The sequence below is a fragment of the Exserohilum turcica genome (genome assembly GCF_000359705.1).
Source record: "Exserohilum turcica Et28A unplaced genomic scaffold SETTUscaffold_1, whole genome shotgun sequence".
In the NCBI taxonomy this organism is placed as follows: Eukaryota; Fungi; Ascomycota; class Dothideomycetes; order Pleosporales; family Pleosporaceae; genus Exserohilum; species Exserohilum turcicum.
This window is the reverse complement of record NW_007359914.1, coordinates 547,007-561,529: the sequence shown is the minus strand read 5'-3', so window position 1 is coordinate 561,529 and position 14,523 is coordinate 547,007. Positions and strand designations below refer to the sequence as shown.

Genomic DNA, 14,523 nt, shown 5'->3' with positions numbered 1-14,523 from the left:
TTCATTTTCGTCGACCTCTCCTAACACGTCAATTTCCATGGATGGTTTTAATATTTCCGAGCTCTTTCCCTCTCCCCCCCTTTTTTGGTACCTTTTCTTTTTTTTTCCTTTCCTCTCATCTTACATACTATAGGACCACGCAGGGCAGCATATCGAAGGGGCAATTCCATGGAGATAATTTACTACAAAGTCCACGGCTGCTTTGGCGGGGTTGGGCGACATGAATAGAACGTCGTGTATTATGATGCTCCCCTTCCCCCCTTTTTTTCTATTTTCATTTTATCATCGTCTGTCTAGTCGCTACAGTCAAGAACATGGAACTCTTGTGTCGAATTTACAAAAAACAAAAAACAGAGTAGCAAAAATACAGAAAACGTTTGAGAAAGGCATGGATCAAAGGAGAGAAGTCTCTTGAGGTGAAATTTCCGTGACGCGATGCAGACTCTATACACTATAGCGTCTTCTCAGTCTCCATTGGCTTCATCGCCGGCAGATATATCATGCATGATTGTGTCGTCGAGATTTGCACCCTCGGCGTCATCGTCATCCTCGTCCTCGACCAGCGGGACAAAGCGAAAGTCGACAAAACTAACCTTTGCACCTCCGGATGCTCCACCAGCAGCCGCCTCGACCTCAATCATGAATTGCAGACTCAGCACCCCCTGCGTGTCTGCTCGCACGCTGACTTTAGTGGCGACGCTCATGGCGCGCGCCGCCTTTTGAATCAAGCTGAACTTGTAGCTCGAGCGGAACACCGTGTCTGCATGGCTGAGCTGAAACGTCTCGAGCACGTTTGCCGAAGACTGATCGGCCGCGTCCGTGTTTGCGTTCAAGTGGGTAGGTGCTGGGGTGCGATATGCAGAGCGTTGGGGCTGGTTGTTGTTGAATTCGACGCGCGCCGAGCCCAGGGTGCCGGATGACGAGAGAGCGAAGAAGGGCTTGCCGCGCACGCTTTTAGCGTACATGGTCAGCTTTTCGGGACTCGTAGATGACAGTTCCTGGACGGCGTCGTACAGCCAACTACCCCGCATAATGACCTTGAGGGCAAGCGCCTGGCGGTCAAAGGGAATCTCGTCGGCGTACTCGGGCTCATACGTCGTCAGATCACACTGAGTGCGTATGCTCATTTCTGTCAATGTGACTGCTAGTGGCGCCCCTGAACCATGGTAGTTGATCCTGCACAGATTGTTCATGCCGCCCATTATATTGTTGCCGGTAAAGGCGGTGCTGGAGGGGTAGGGCGTGTCGCGAGCCCATGGTGGTTTGGATGTGGCGGGGTCGGTAAGGCCAAATATTTGGAGGGTTTCGAGAAGGGCCGGCAAGGAGATTTGAAAGGCAGGCGTGGCTGTAGATGCCTCATCGGATTCGTCGTCGCTGTCCGAGTGCTGCGAGCTTTGGGGTGGGTCGGGTGCGTTGAAGGTGTAGGTTGTAAAGAGGGACTTGTCGAGGAAGGCGGAGGCTGTGGTGCAGTTAGTCTGGAGCCAGCGCAGATGAGTGAGCGCAATTATAGGTACCCTCCATAACACTGGCTTCGTCGACTGCGAGCTTGAGCCCTAGGTCGCTAATCTGGACGTGCGCTTTATTGGAGAAGGCAATGCAGCGCAGGAGGTGATACAACTGGCGCGCTGAGCTCGACACGGCCGTGAGAACAGGAGGGGCTTGGTCGCCCATGGTGCTATCCTATGACTGTCTGTGAGGGGGGTTGGGGTTGTGCAATGCTAAGAATGTAGTGGCGCGGGTGGGAGTGTATAGCGCAGGCAGATTGGAGCGTCGTGAACTTTGTATTGGTATTGGATAAATTGTACACGCAAGATTGCCCTTCCCTAACGCCGGACGGATAAAGCAGGAAAACTAGACGTAGACACCGACCGCACAAATCATGTACACGGAACCGAAGCTGTTCGCCGTCAGTACGGAGAGAGGCGCGTCCCGTGTGGAGGCCACGTACCCGAATGCCAGGGAAGCGGGAACCCCAAGGAGTGGCAGGTTGATGAGCGAGCGGTCTGTCGCGCGCCGGTCAGTAAAGACGGGTGCAGCACGGGTTGATGATGGGTTGCGCATACTCAGACCGAAGATGGTGGTCAGGACAAGGGCTGCGCATCATTAGCATGGTTCCTCGGCATGCAAGCAAGCAAAGGGCTCGCCAGCGGACGTACATATGGCCAGCAGTACGAAGCCGACGGTGAATTGCGTGTCCTTTCCGACGGCCGGGTGGAAGGGCTGGGCAGCGGCCGCGTCCCAGACGTCTAGCAGCGGGCTCGACATTTGGGCAGAGGTGCAATTGGAGGGGGATTGGGGGGGGGGGAATATATCTGGTGAAGCTGGTGCGGTGGCCTCTGGGAGGGTGAGCATTCGGCCTACTTACAGCAAGTAGTGCCCTTGGCTGTCGGGCCGTCGGTCAGTGCGGGAGGCGGGAGGCGCGACCTGCCCCGACGCTCGCAGTCAACCACCAGCCAGCAGCGGCCCAGTGAAGGCGCGACAAGACACGAGAAGGCGCCCCCAACTGCGCATCATGGCCGGCGCATCAGAAGACAGTAAGCGTGCACTCCCTCTCGCCCACCCCGCCCGGCACATCCTCTCCCCGCAACAACATGGCGCATCTGCGCGACGTGCTGGGCTATGCCACCTCTCCCCCAACGTCGCCTCACCCCGTCCCCGTCCCAGCTCCACGTGACCCGTCGCCAGACAGCGCCGTAGGCGAACATGAAGCTGACCTTATGGCTGTTGAAGCTAAGCGCAAGGCTACCACCGACCCCCCCAGCGGCTCTCCGAAGCGCATCAAGCACAGCCCGCCGACGCCTGACCAGGCCGACGACGCGCCCGCCCCGCCCGTCAAGCGCATAGTGCCGTTTCCCGAGAAGCCCGCTGTTATCGAGGAGCGCAATGGAGAGATCGAGTTCAGGGTGGTCAACAATGACGGGAGGCGCGAGAGCACCATCATCCTCACTGGCTTGAAGTGTATCTTCCAGAAACAGTTGCCTAAGATGCCCAAGGATTACATTGCCCGCCTTGTCTATGACCGAACACACTTGAGCATCGCCATTGTGAAGCACCCGCTCGAAGTCGTGGGGTACGTGGCTGTCTGTTTCCCCCCGCATGTAGCATGGGCTGCTGACACGAGTGTACTGCAGAGGCATTACCTACCGCCCGTTTGACAAGGGCGAGTTTGCCGAAATCGTCTTTTGCGCAATCTCGTCGGACCAGCAGGTCAAGGGCTACGGCGCCCATCTCATGTCGCATCTGAAGGATTACGTCAAGGCGACGTCGCGAGTCATGCACTTCCTTACCTACGCCGACAACTACGCCATCGGCTACTTCAAGAAACAAGGCTTCACCAAGGAGATTACGCTGGAGAAGTCGCGGTGGATGGGCTACATCAAGGACTACGAGGGCGGCACCATTATGCAGTGTAGCATGGTGCCCAAGATACGCTACCTCGAGTCGGGCAGGATGCTGTTGAAGCAAAAGGAGTGCGCCAATGCAAAGATTATGGCCGTCAGCAAGAGCTACGAGGTGCACTCGCCACCAGCTCAATGGGCCAAGGGGGAGCTGAAGCCCATTGATCCCCTTACCATTCCCGCCATCAAGGACTCTGGCTGGTCGCCTGTCATGGACGAACTGGCCCGCGCGCCCCGCCACGGACCCAACTACAACGCCCTCCTCCACCTGCTGAACGACATGCAGAACAACAGCAATGCGTGGCCGTTCCAGCAGCCCGTCAACAAGGACGAAGTGCTGGACTACTACGACGTCATCAAGGAGCCCATGGACCTGGCCACCATGGAGGAGAAGCACGAAAAGGACCTGTACCCCAACCCCGAGGACTTTATCCGAGACGCCAAGCTCATCTTTGACAACTGTCGCAAGTACAACAACGAGAGCACGCCGTATGCCAAGGCAGCCAATCGACTCGAGAGGTACATGTGGCAGCGGATACGCGAAATACCCGAGTGGTCGGTAAGTCATGGATGGGAGCACTGTGAAGCGTCGTAGTAGGATCTTGCTAACATAATGGCAGCATCTGGAGGGTGAAATGGCGGGCAAGTAAGAGAGGCGTTTGCATGGGCTTGAGGGAGCAATGGAAACAAAAGAGAAAGGGGCTTGTTTTGCATTGTGTCTTGTCTTGTGTCTTATTGTTAAGCGGCATTTGGGGCATGGCGTAGGGTGCAGGGTGTTGGGTTGATTCGGCTTGTATATACCCATTGTCGTACGGTAACCAAGGGACATGTTTGTGTTGCCGTGGGATATTCTTTGAACAAAGACGGCGAAAATGAAAGAAAATCCATGTGCAGCTGGTCTGTGTGCATGAGTGTAGCCTGTTGTCGTGTAGCGTAGTAGTCACTGAGGCTGGAAATGCCTTTGTTGGTGGTGGTTCAAGTTGTCGGGTGATGACGAGCATCACAGCCGCTGGTCACCTTGGATACTGGGCCGTGACCAAGCACAGCGAATGGATGCTTGGTGTAATGGTGAGGAGAGTCGACGTATGCACGGCACATGTAGCCTTGACGTGTGATTGTGCAGGGGCGTTTGTCTTGGTTCCAGAGGAGAGGGCCATGCGCTTCCCGTTATCACAATGCAGACTGCATTAGCCCGGCCCGGCCAGACGTCGCTATTATGTACTGTAAATTGTAACCGGAAAGGAACAAGCCGTTACAAGCACGGGCGAATCGCGGGGGGTGATTTTGCCGAAGATGTTCCAGGGTGACGATTGCTTGGCCGGGTGGAATTGAGTTTGCATGCTGGGGTGATTGTGAGAGTGTCCAACAGTAGGCTGCTTGACAGGCCGTGCCATTGTTCAGCACACAGCGTCTTGTGTTGGCATTGCATACAACAATACTGTCGGGAACGCACCCACACGACGAACTACCGCATCGAGTTGGGTGGGCTGCGGGGAAAGGATGGAGCTAAGCGGCAGAAGCAGGCCGCGGATCCCTCTCTCTGGCGACAGTTGGTCGCAAGCGCGTCGTTAGGCCAGCCAGCGTCTATGGCAAGGTGCAAAGGCAGGCGAAGTCCGTCACAAGCGTTCGGCGGTTATACCGTAAAATGGGAGAGTGATAAGGAACCCCAGGTGTAATCATCTGCACGGGAGGCCAATGTGCTTAGTGCGGACCTGGCCATCGGGTGCTGGACATGGGCCTGGCGACTGAGAGTGGCCGAGGAGATAACTTGGCGCAATGCGAATGGCACGCTTGCGGATGGAGGCGCTCGCGATGTCTGACCGTGGCCATAGGTGTAAGCACTCGCCGGGCATGTACGGGCTATGGCGACGGTGGTGATAGGGACGAGGCAAAGCACTGGTCAGGTGGCGTCACATGGGCGTGGCCGTGGTAGCGGGGGGGGTATGGATCTGCATGAGGCTCGTGGAAGACTGCTGGCGAGGGCGAGTGCGGGTGCGGGTGCGGGCGAGTGGCTGGGGCGGTGCGAGCAGTTGTTTTTGCTCTGGTGGTGCAACACAGCAGCAGGGCGGCGGTTGCTTCTGGCGCTGTGGATGGCGCGTGTGGGTGCCATGGCTCCGGGAAATGGGTAGCAGTGGCAGTACACCGTAGTAGCAGCTCGGGGAAGACGATGGTGGTTTGTGCAGCGCCGCCTAATCGGGCGCCTCAACCGACGAGGGGCGCATATTCGCCGCCGCTTATCACGGGGGCAGCAGCAGCGCGCACGTTAGCGGGCGTGATTGGGCGGGGGAACGATAAGAAGCTGGACAGACGCAGACGACGCAGACGACGCAGACAGGCGGCCGGAACTGCACGGACCACCGCCGGCTGCTTTCTAGAAAGGCCACACGGCGGGCAGCCAATCCAGCGCGCGTGCGCACGGCGGCGACCTTGTCCAAACAGGCAGTTGCCAAGGCCCTCGGTGGGACCGCCGCCCTGCCTCTACACGCCATGTCTGGGCCACCGACGCTGCGAATCTCTCCACATCGGCCGTAGCGCGAGCCACGGTGCGAAAATATATTTCCCGCCCTGGCCGGCGCAGCGGCGAGGGAGCGAGAGCGACTGACTGACTGACTGCCTGCCTGCCGGAGAGAGAGAAAAAGAGAGAGACAGAGAGACAGAGAGACACCGCCGCACCTCTCTGCTCACCCAGTGCCCTCTCGTTGCCATGGCCGCCATCCCCAACCACCCCCCGGACAACATTGTCTACTCGGCACCCGTCGCCGACGACAAGCCTGGCGAGCTCTTCACTCCCAGCCCGCCAGCCGACGACAAGCATGCCCTCGACCACAAGGCGGGCGGCTTCGACTACGAGGTCGAAAAGGCCACCGGCGCCTCGTCGGACCAGGGCCTCGAGGCCGACAGGAAGAAGTCGCCCTATTCGCTCTCGATGCTCTACAGGCGCTTCAGGCTGCCTGTCCACATCTTCATTGGTGCTCTCTTCACTGGGTAAGGCGCACAGCTCCGAGTCCCCTTGCTCGTCTCTGCGCATGCCGGGCTGACAACCTCAGATGGTGGATTGCCAGTCTTGTCGTCCATCGCCATGACAAGAACTGGATCATCCCGTTCTTGTTCTGGCTGGCAATCATGATCCGCCTCATCACCCTCCACATCCCCATTACCGTCGTCACCAAGCCCATGCACTGGGTCTGGGCAAACACCGGCACCCACTTTGCAAACCTCATCCCAGAGAAGATGCGCATCCCGGCCGCCGGTCTGCTCGTCGTTGCCGTCATGATTGTCGGCTCCTTTGCCAGCGAGGAAAGCCAGGACAACACGCGCGCCAACCGCGCCGTCTCGCTCTTTGGCCTCCTCGTCTTCATTGTTGTCTTCTGGGCCACTTCGCACCAACGCAGCAAGATTGTCTGGCACACCGTCATTGTCGGCATGCTCATGCAGTTCATCATCGCCCTCTTTGTCCTCCGCACAAAGGCTGGTTACGACATCTTCAACTTCATCTCGGAACTCGCACGTGACCTGCTGGGCTTCGCAAAGGACGGTGTTGCATTCCTGACCACGGCGCCCACGTCCGAACTCACCTGGTTCTTGATTACCGTCATCCCCGCCATCATCTTCTTCGTGTCCATTGTCCAGCTCCTGTACTACTGCGGTGTCCTGCAGTGGTTCATTGGCAAGTTTGCCGTCTTCTTCTTCTGGTCCATGCGCGTCTCGGGCGCCGAGGCCGTTGTCGCTTCGGCCTCTCCCTTCATCGGCCAGGGTGAATCCGCCATGTTGATCAAGCCCTTTGTTCCCCATCTTACCATGGCCGAAATCCACCAGGTCATGTGCTCTGGATTCGCTACCATTGCTGGTAGTGTCTTGGTCGCCTACATTGGAATGGGTCTCAACCCCCAGGCCCTGATTTCTTCCTGCGTCATGAGCATTCCCGCCTCCCTGGCCTTCAGCAAGCTGCGATACCCCGAGACCGAGGAGACTCTGACCGCCGGCCGCGTCGTTGTCCCCGAAGACAACGAAGACAGGCCTGCCAACGCCCTCCACGCTTTTGCCAATGGCGCTTGGCTCGGTCTCAAGATTGCCGGCATGATTGTTGCCACGCTCCTGTGTATCATTGCTCTGTTGAACTTGGTTGACGGACTTCTGACCTGGTGGGGCCGCTACATCAACCTCGACGGTGACTACGACTTGACGCTGGAGCTGATCCTCGGTTACGTCTTCTACCCCATTGCCTTCCTCCTCGGTGTATCTCGCGAGGGCAACGATCTGCTCCTTGTCGGCCGTCTGATTGGTGTCAAGGTCATCACCAACGAATTCGTCGCCTTCTCGTCGCTTGTCAGCAAGGACCCCGCGTCTCCCTACCACTCTCTGTCGCCTCGCTCTCGTGTCATCGCCACGTACGCTCTCTGCGGTTTCGGTAACATTGGCTCTCTCGGCACCCAGATTGGTGTGCTCAGCCAAATCAGCCCTGGCCGCAGCGGTGACGTCTCTCGTGTTGCGGTCTCGGCTCTCGTCACAGGTGTCTTTTCCACGCTTTCCAGTGCGTCGGTTGCCGGTCTCGTCATTGTGGACCAGGCCAAGTTCAGTTCAGGCTCTTAGACTGGAGCTATGAGGAAATGCGCCCCAAGACGAGACCCTTCTTCATGTCCATGTTTGTTGTTTGATGTTTTCTTTAGAAGAAAAAAAAATGTCATGTCTAGCCAGTTATAATCAGTACTTAGTGTGCAAAAAGATACCCACCTTCCATTTATCCAGTCCCACTCAACAACCGAGCAATTCATATTCTTCCTGACTAGACGTTTGGTGTCTTGCTTGTAGACTCAAAGTGACGGTTTGCACTTGGGTCATGCAGCCCATCATATATACACGAAACCGTTTTTCCTAGACGCTTGGATGCCGCCTTGGCACCGCCCTGTCTGCACGACATATTGCCTCAAAAGACTTAGCGCACTTACCCACTGCCATTAGCTGCTCAACTATCCCCTCCTAGGACTAGTCTCTTCTCCCACTTACTCTCTCGCACCCTCATTCATCCCCCAATCACCCCATCTAACACGCTCAAAATATTTTAAAAAAAATCTTATTGTATCCAACATAACCAACGCCTGCTCTACGCCATAATATACACCCCAGCCCACCCAAGCGCTACATGCGCATTGCGTCCAATCACTACAAACTCCCTCGAACCATGTATAAGACTGAGCCGGTTCGTTCCCTGAGTCCCAATGGGTATCGTAAATCATAAACTTCGCCTTGTCCATACGGCGCTCGAAAAGCCTCTTCTAAATTTCTCAACGCCATTGCAAATGCCTTCCGAGACGCCTCGCTTGCTGAATTCGGACACCAAAGCCATGAATTGGGACCACAGCCCTATAATTGACAAGAATTCAGAGGGTCCATGTGGAGTTCCTTCTCTTACTCAAGAGCAAGGAGCGCGTCACATACCCAAACTGAGATGTGATACTTACCAACTTACCGTTGCGCGTACAGTCGGATAAAGGATACCAGCTTCGTTGCGCAAACCGGGTAGTTGTCATGTCTGTACTAGACCTTTCTGCTGAGCCAACTGCTCCGTCTGCAGCTGCACGCCCCATGTGCAACCCCACTTTCAACTCTTGTGTGGTATCTATCGGATCGTCATCTGCTTGACGACGCTGGGCTTTGTCGAAGCAGAGCCAGCAGCAGCGACTGAAGGCTGGCCGGGCTTCTTCTCAAAGATCTTCCAGAACTTGAGCGACTCGTCAGCGGCAGCAGTGGCGAGCATCTGGCCATCGGGGCTGAGACAGCTGTGGAGAACGCGAGACTCGTGAGCGGGAACCTCCATGTTCTTGACACCAGAGGGGTAGCTCCAGATGCTCAAGCTGTTGTCAGGGAAGCCACCAGTGCTGACAATCTCCTTGTAGTGTGTGCTCCAGCGAAGGCTGGTGACCTGTGAGTCGGTGGGGATGTGGTTGATGCGAGCACCAGTCGTCGTGTTCCAGAAGTAGATCTGACGGTCGTTGGAACCACCGCCAGTGGCAAGCAGGTTTGATTGCCATGGGCACCATGACACGGCCTTGACGGCAGCACGGTGGTTGGTCTTGGTGAATTTGGGTGCAGCAAGAGCGCGAGCATCCCAAATGTTGACCATGTTGTCGTTGGCGCCAGTGGCGAGCTGGGCACCGTCGGCGCGCCACTCGAGGCCGCAAACCTCACCAGTGTGGGAGACAAGCTCAGCAATCTTGTGCTGGGCAACGCGAACGTCGTGGTTGTAGACGAGGCCAGAGCGAGCGCCTGTCGAGAGAATGTGCTTGTTCCATCCCATAACACCAACGCGGGTCTCGTGGCCAAACATGCTACGGAGCTTGGTCTGCTCCTCAACGTCCCAAATCTGAACCTCACCCGTGCCGAGACCGACGCCAACGTAGGCGCCGTCACCAGACCACTTGACGGAAGAGATGTAGGTATCAGCGGGACACTCGAGCAGCGAAGCTACTGAGCCAGTGTCGGCCGACCAGACGTAGACAGAGCGCTCGAGGCCGATGGCAACTTGGTTACCAGAGGACCAGTCAAGGAGGTTGAGGTAGTAATCATCGACAAGACCAGGAGCATCGAGGACACGCTCAGGTGCTGAGGGGATGCGTCGGCGGTTCTGCGCATTGACACTGCTGGCGGGCTTGAGAGGACGGTTGTATTGGGAGCGGAGGTCAATAGGCTTGGATGACTCTGGGGGCGCAGGCTTGAAAGCAAGAATGCGTGTGTTGTTGTTGATGCCACAGGCAGATGCGAGCTCGGATTGGTAGGCAGCCTTTCCAGGGGTTGGCTTGGAGCGTGTTCGGCCTTCCTCTTCTTCGTCGTCAAGTGTGAGTCCCTCTAGGGAAAGGGTAACATCCTCCTCAGAACCACGGCCACCAAGATCGAAAGCACTCGCGGCGTTGGCGAGCACTGTTGATCCCTCGGACTTGGAGCTCGACTTGGGCCGCTGTTCGTTGTCGAGCTTGGCTGTGCCGGTGCTGCGGATGGCCTCGCTTGCTGTGCGGTTGGGGATGAAACGGTCTGCCGAGTTGTATGCGATGCGGGTCTTGGTAGGACGGGCGCGAACAGCCGTATCCTTCTTCTCCTTCTTTGCCTTGGTGGTAGTCTTGGTTGTGGTCTTGGCTGTGGCCTTGGGGGCGGGGGCAGAGCCAGTTCCAGAGAGGGACCATTCGGATACACCAAGCTCTAGCCGGCGAGGAGTGTGGGAGCGAGCAATGTTGGACTTGGGCGAGTCACGGGTAGTCTTGGTGACGGAGCGCTGCAGCCGGGACATGAAGCTGCCGCCGTGAATAGACTCTTGTGCCTGCACATCGGGAGTCTGTGTTCGCGGGGTGCGGGGAGAGGGAGTCAGTGGCATGCGACCGCCAGCGGTGCGGGTGTTGAAGACGGAGGACGTCTTCTTGACCGGAGTCAAGCAAACTGCTGGAGTTGCCATGGCGGCTGTTCTCAAGCTGGATTAGTGTTAGCCAAATGCGTCCAGTCGCCGTCGGGCACGAGATAGTCATACAGGATGGGCTGTTAAATCTGCTGGATGGTCTAAGGATTAGTATTAGGCAATGGTGTAATCGATGCGCTGGAGTATTGATTCGAAAGTAATTGCGTGTGGGTGTGTGTGTGCAGGGAGAGGGTGAGTGGATGGTTGTGGACAGGTAGGAGTGGCAGGTATGGAGGCGTTTAAGTAGCCATTGTTTACGCCTGGGTTGGCGAGGCAACGGCAGCCGAGACCCTGAGCTCGCACGGCTGCTTGTGCGCGCGCGGCTGGGCAACGGAGGCGCGATGACATCACATGACCGGCCGGCATGATGACAGCGAATGCACACACATGCACATAGCAGCATAAGACTGGCCGAGTGTGCATGCAGGCATCCATGCAGGCGTGTCATGTCATGTCATGGTGTTGCTTGCTTGCTTGCCACGCATCCCCTCAAATCTCGTGCTGAAATTGCACCGCCGCGCCCCTTCGCCCTTTCTGCCCGCCTGCCTCTGCCTCTGCCTCTGCCTCTGCCGCACTCTGCACGCTTGCTGACACCGCCACTCCCTCGCGCGCCTGCACAACCAGTCCTGCGCTGCTTGCGCTGCCGCCAAAAGGCCCGTCTGCATCGTCACTCTTGCCGTCGTGGGTTGCAGGGCTGAGTCGCATCGTGCGTGGGCCGGCGCCTCCGCTTCCGCTTCCAGTTCCAGCACGGGCGGTGTCGGGCGGCAGTATGCACGGCCAGCCAGCTCAACTGGGTCAAACATTCTAGCACCCCAGAGACAAAGGCCTCACCTACCCACGCGGGCTCCCACCACGCTCTCACCTCTCACCACTCTCCGCTCACATCAATGGCCCAACCAGTCGCTCGATCCGCCTTTCCGTCCACCACCCGCGCCCCCGCCACCACCGCCACTCCTTCAGCCACCCTCTCCCACTCGCACTCGCACACGACTACGCCTGCGTCTGCCGCATCGAGCAACAACACCTTCCTCATGTCTGCAAGCCCGGTGCGAAACCGGCGGTCGGCCGCTGACGGCTACAAGCCCAAGATGATCTCAACCATTGGTGCCAAGCCTGCCTGTCTCGTCAATGCGTCCGTCACGTACGTTGGCGACGATCAAATATACGCTTTTGGTGGTTTCGACCAATATACAGATGAAGGTGCGTGACGTGTTGTTGGCATTGCCCACGGCAAAAGTCTTTTGGGTTTGCGAGCTTTGGTACCCTTCAGGTAACGCCAGCTCGTCAAAAAGGCGGTGCGGGAGGGACTCGCCGTCAACGCATCATATATCTCCCGCACCATGTGCCTTCTGGTGGCCTGAGGTTTCTGAACACGCTGTGATATTTGGCGTTGGACTGCACCCAAGCATAGCGACCATGTGCTGACTTTTTCCCCCAGTATACAACCATGTCCTCCGGCTCAACCTAGTGACCCGGCAATGGAACCTGGTCGACAACTATGGCGATATCCCAGGTGTACGCATGGGTAGGCTCTTCACCCTACTTTCATAGGGGGTATTGGCTTACATGTTGGTTTAGGGCATACCGCGTGTCTCTGGCAGGGCAATAAACTTCTCGTATTCGGCGGTGAGAACGAACATCGCCAGCATTTGGCCGACGTCATTGTTTTCGATCTCAAAACCGCACATTGGACGCAACCGGAACTACACGGACCAATACCACGTGGCCGAGCTCGACATTCTGCAGTAATCTATGACGACAAGCTTTACATTAGCGGTGGCCAGACTGGACATGATAGTGTGCTGGACGACATCTGCTACCTCGATCTCAAGACATGGACCTGGTCGCGAACGTGGAGATTTGTGCCTCGCTACGATCATGCCAGCTGGATCTGGAACGGTCGCATCTGGATTTTTGGTGGTATTAATGATGAGATGGAGAAAAATAATGAGATTTGGTGGCTTGATCTCCGCGGCAGTCCGGAATTCGAGCATGCCATGAAGTACGGCACTGTCGATCGACAACTCGTCTCATCTCGCCATCGCTACCCTGTGCCAGCTTCAGGCCAACTCGCGACTGGCAGCACAGGCTATACCGCCAACTCGAGCGTTCAGTCTTATCATGGCATGAGTTCTAGCCGTGCACCCTACGTTGCACCTGGATCCATTTCTTCGCTCAAGTTCCACTCTAGCCCAAACCTCCCGTCACAAGCGGCCGGCACGCACTTTCACCTCTTCTCGTCGGGGTGCATGCTGGACTTCGTTACGCCTGCAGAACTGAGCTGTGAGACAAGCCTATCCAGCCTGGAGCTAGACACATTGCGATGGCAAAAGCTAGCAGAAGGGAAGGATCTGTACAGCCCCAACTACCGCTGGCACTATTGCACGATGAACCCCGAAGGTACGCACGCCTGGTTGCTGGGTAGTCCGATTGAATCCGCAAACGATGGAAACCACAACGGCGAATATTTGAGCGACGTCCTTGCCATCGACCTTCGCAAATACGGCATATTAGGCAACGAATTGGCCTCAGATACCCGGTCCAAGATGATGCCTTCTTCTGATGCCAACGTCTCGTCCCACCTCAGCGGTATTGGCGCGGACCTATCTCTGACGTTCGACCAGCCCCCTGAGAGCGGCAGTGGTGCAGACTTCATCATCACGGCAGACCCTGACGACGATGACTATAGCGACGTTCCCGACGCCAACGGCTCATCCACTGCTGTGGCGCCGGCTTCACGCCCAATCCATGTTCACAAGCTCATTCTGCATGCTCGCTGGCCGCATTTTGCTCGCCTATGGAGCGCACAAATGGCCGAGTTCCACTCTAAGAAGATGCACATTCCTGAGCCGTATTCTGCTGTACGCGCCTTCTTGTTTTATCTCTACACAGACAGCATTGCGCCAAACCCACAAAACGGACCTACGCTCAACGACGTTGCGGGCATGCTTGTCATGTCCAACATTTATGACATGCCACGTCTGCGCCTACTTTGCGTCAATCGTCTTGGTCGAGAGCTAGACATTGAGCATGCTGCCATAATATGGGAGCGCGCTGCCACAGCTGGTGAGGATTGGCTCAAGCAACGTGCGGCTGCTTTCTGTATGCAGAATTTTGGCCGAGTCGTCCGCACCGCAGGCTACCGCAACCTCAGTCCTGCAAGTCTTATTGAACTAAGTTGTGAAGCTACACCCGAATCGCGCGTCATTGGCGGGGAAGATCTGGATCTGCTGACCCAGATTTCTGGTCGCTCATTCAACAGTAATCGCAAACGCAGCCTAGGCAGTGCGGGCGTGTTGACTGCTGGTGAGGATGATGATATTGAGGAGGGGGAAGACGAAGGTATGGACGTCAACTGAGATTGCGACGAGGCGAAAGACCCGGTGACTTTTCATGGTTGACGTTCTACTTATTTCCTTTGCTTTTCCTCTTTGTCCTTTTCCTTTTCTTGAGCATCATTGCGCGGCGCTGGTTCTTCAAAAGGGGCAATATGGGAAAATGGCGTTCTGCCATTGTCTGATATATGCATTGCACAGAGGGGCTCCCAAGGACTCTTTTGAGAATGGGTGTTTCTCTTTAATATCTGGTTTTGGATCCTTTTTTTAGCGGTTTACGTACGATAACATGATTGCATAAATATTACACCGTTATTCCAGCAACCATGAAAGTATACTGTATGGTCAT

General features: G+C 56.5%; 6 protein-coding genes across 6 annotated transcripts; 3 read left to right on the top strand and 3 right to left on the bottom strand.

Annotated features, from left to right (window-relative positions):
* Positions 1–464: 464 nt before the first annotated feature.
* SETTUDRAFT_152456 (uncharacterized protein) lies at positions 465–1,671 on the bottom strand (the record flags this gene model as incomplete). The annotated part of the gene is made up of 2 exons (XM_008022406.1): positions 465–1,459; positions 1,515–1,671. 2 exons carry the CDS (start codon positions 1,669–1,671, stop codon positions 465–467), a joined length of 1,152 nt encoding a protein of 383 aa, XP_008020597.1.
* Positions 1,672–1,767: 96 nt separating this feature from the next.
* SETTUDRAFT_162080 (uncharacterized protein) lies at positions 1,768–2,284 on the bottom strand. Its single transcript, XM_008022405.1, has 4 exons — positions 2,157–2,284; positions 2,064–2,093; positions 1,949–2,003; positions 1,768–1,897 (listed from the first exon to the last, which is right to left on the bottom strand). Exons 1-4 carry the CDS (start codon positions 2,263–2,265, stop codon positions 1,852–1,854), a joined length of 240 nt encoding a protein of 79 aa, XP_008020596.1. The 5' UTR covers positions 2,266–2,284; the 3' UTR covers positions 1,768–1,851.
* A 208-nt stretch (positions 2,285–2,492) lies between these two features.
* Positions 2,493–4,281, top strand: SETTUDRAFT_162079 (uncharacterized protein). Its single transcript, XM_008022404.1, has 4 exons — positions 2,493–2,534; positions 2,731–3,070; positions 3,132–3,957; positions 4,019–4,281. Exons 1-4 carry the CDS (start codon positions 2,513–2,515, stop codon positions 4,046–4,048), a joined length of 1,218 nt encoding a protein of 405 aa, XP_008020595.1. The 5' UTR covers positions 2,493–2,512; the 3' UTR covers positions 4,049–4,281.
* A 1,712-nt stretch (positions 4,282–5,993) lies between these two features.
* On the top strand, positions 5,994–8,413 carry SETTUDRAFT_162077 (uncharacterized protein). The gene is made up of 2 exons (XM_008022403.1): positions 5,994–6,383; positions 6,446–8,413. The coding sequence occupies exons 1-2, from the start codon at positions 6,103–6,105 to the stop codon at positions 7,986–7,988; spliced, it is 1,824 nt and encodes a 607-aa protein (XP_008020594.1). The 5' UTR covers positions 5,994–6,102; the 3' UTR covers positions 7,989–8,413.
* Positions 8,414–9,015: 602 nt separating this feature from the next.
* SETTUDRAFT_85686 (uncharacterized protein) lies at positions 9,016–10,839 on the bottom strand (the record flags this gene model as incomplete). Its single annotated transcript, XM_008022228.1, has 1 exon — positions 9,016–10,839. One exon carries the CDS (start codon positions 10,837–10,839, stop codon positions 9,016–9,018), a length of 1,824 nt encoding a protein of 607 aa, XP_008020419.1.
* Positions 10,840–11,723: 884 nt separating this feature from the next.
* Positions 11,724–14,495, top strand: SETTUDRAFT_132843 (uncharacterized protein; the record flags this gene model as incomplete). The annotated part of the gene is made up of 3 exons (XM_008022402.1): positions 11,724–12,039; positions 12,278–12,364; positions 12,418–14,495. 3 exons carry the CDS (start codon positions 11,727–11,729, stop codon positions 14,196–14,198), a joined length of 2,181 nt encoding a protein of 726 aa, XP_008020593.1. The 3' UTR covers positions 14,199–14,495.
* Positions 14,496–14,523: the final 28 nt, after the last annotated feature.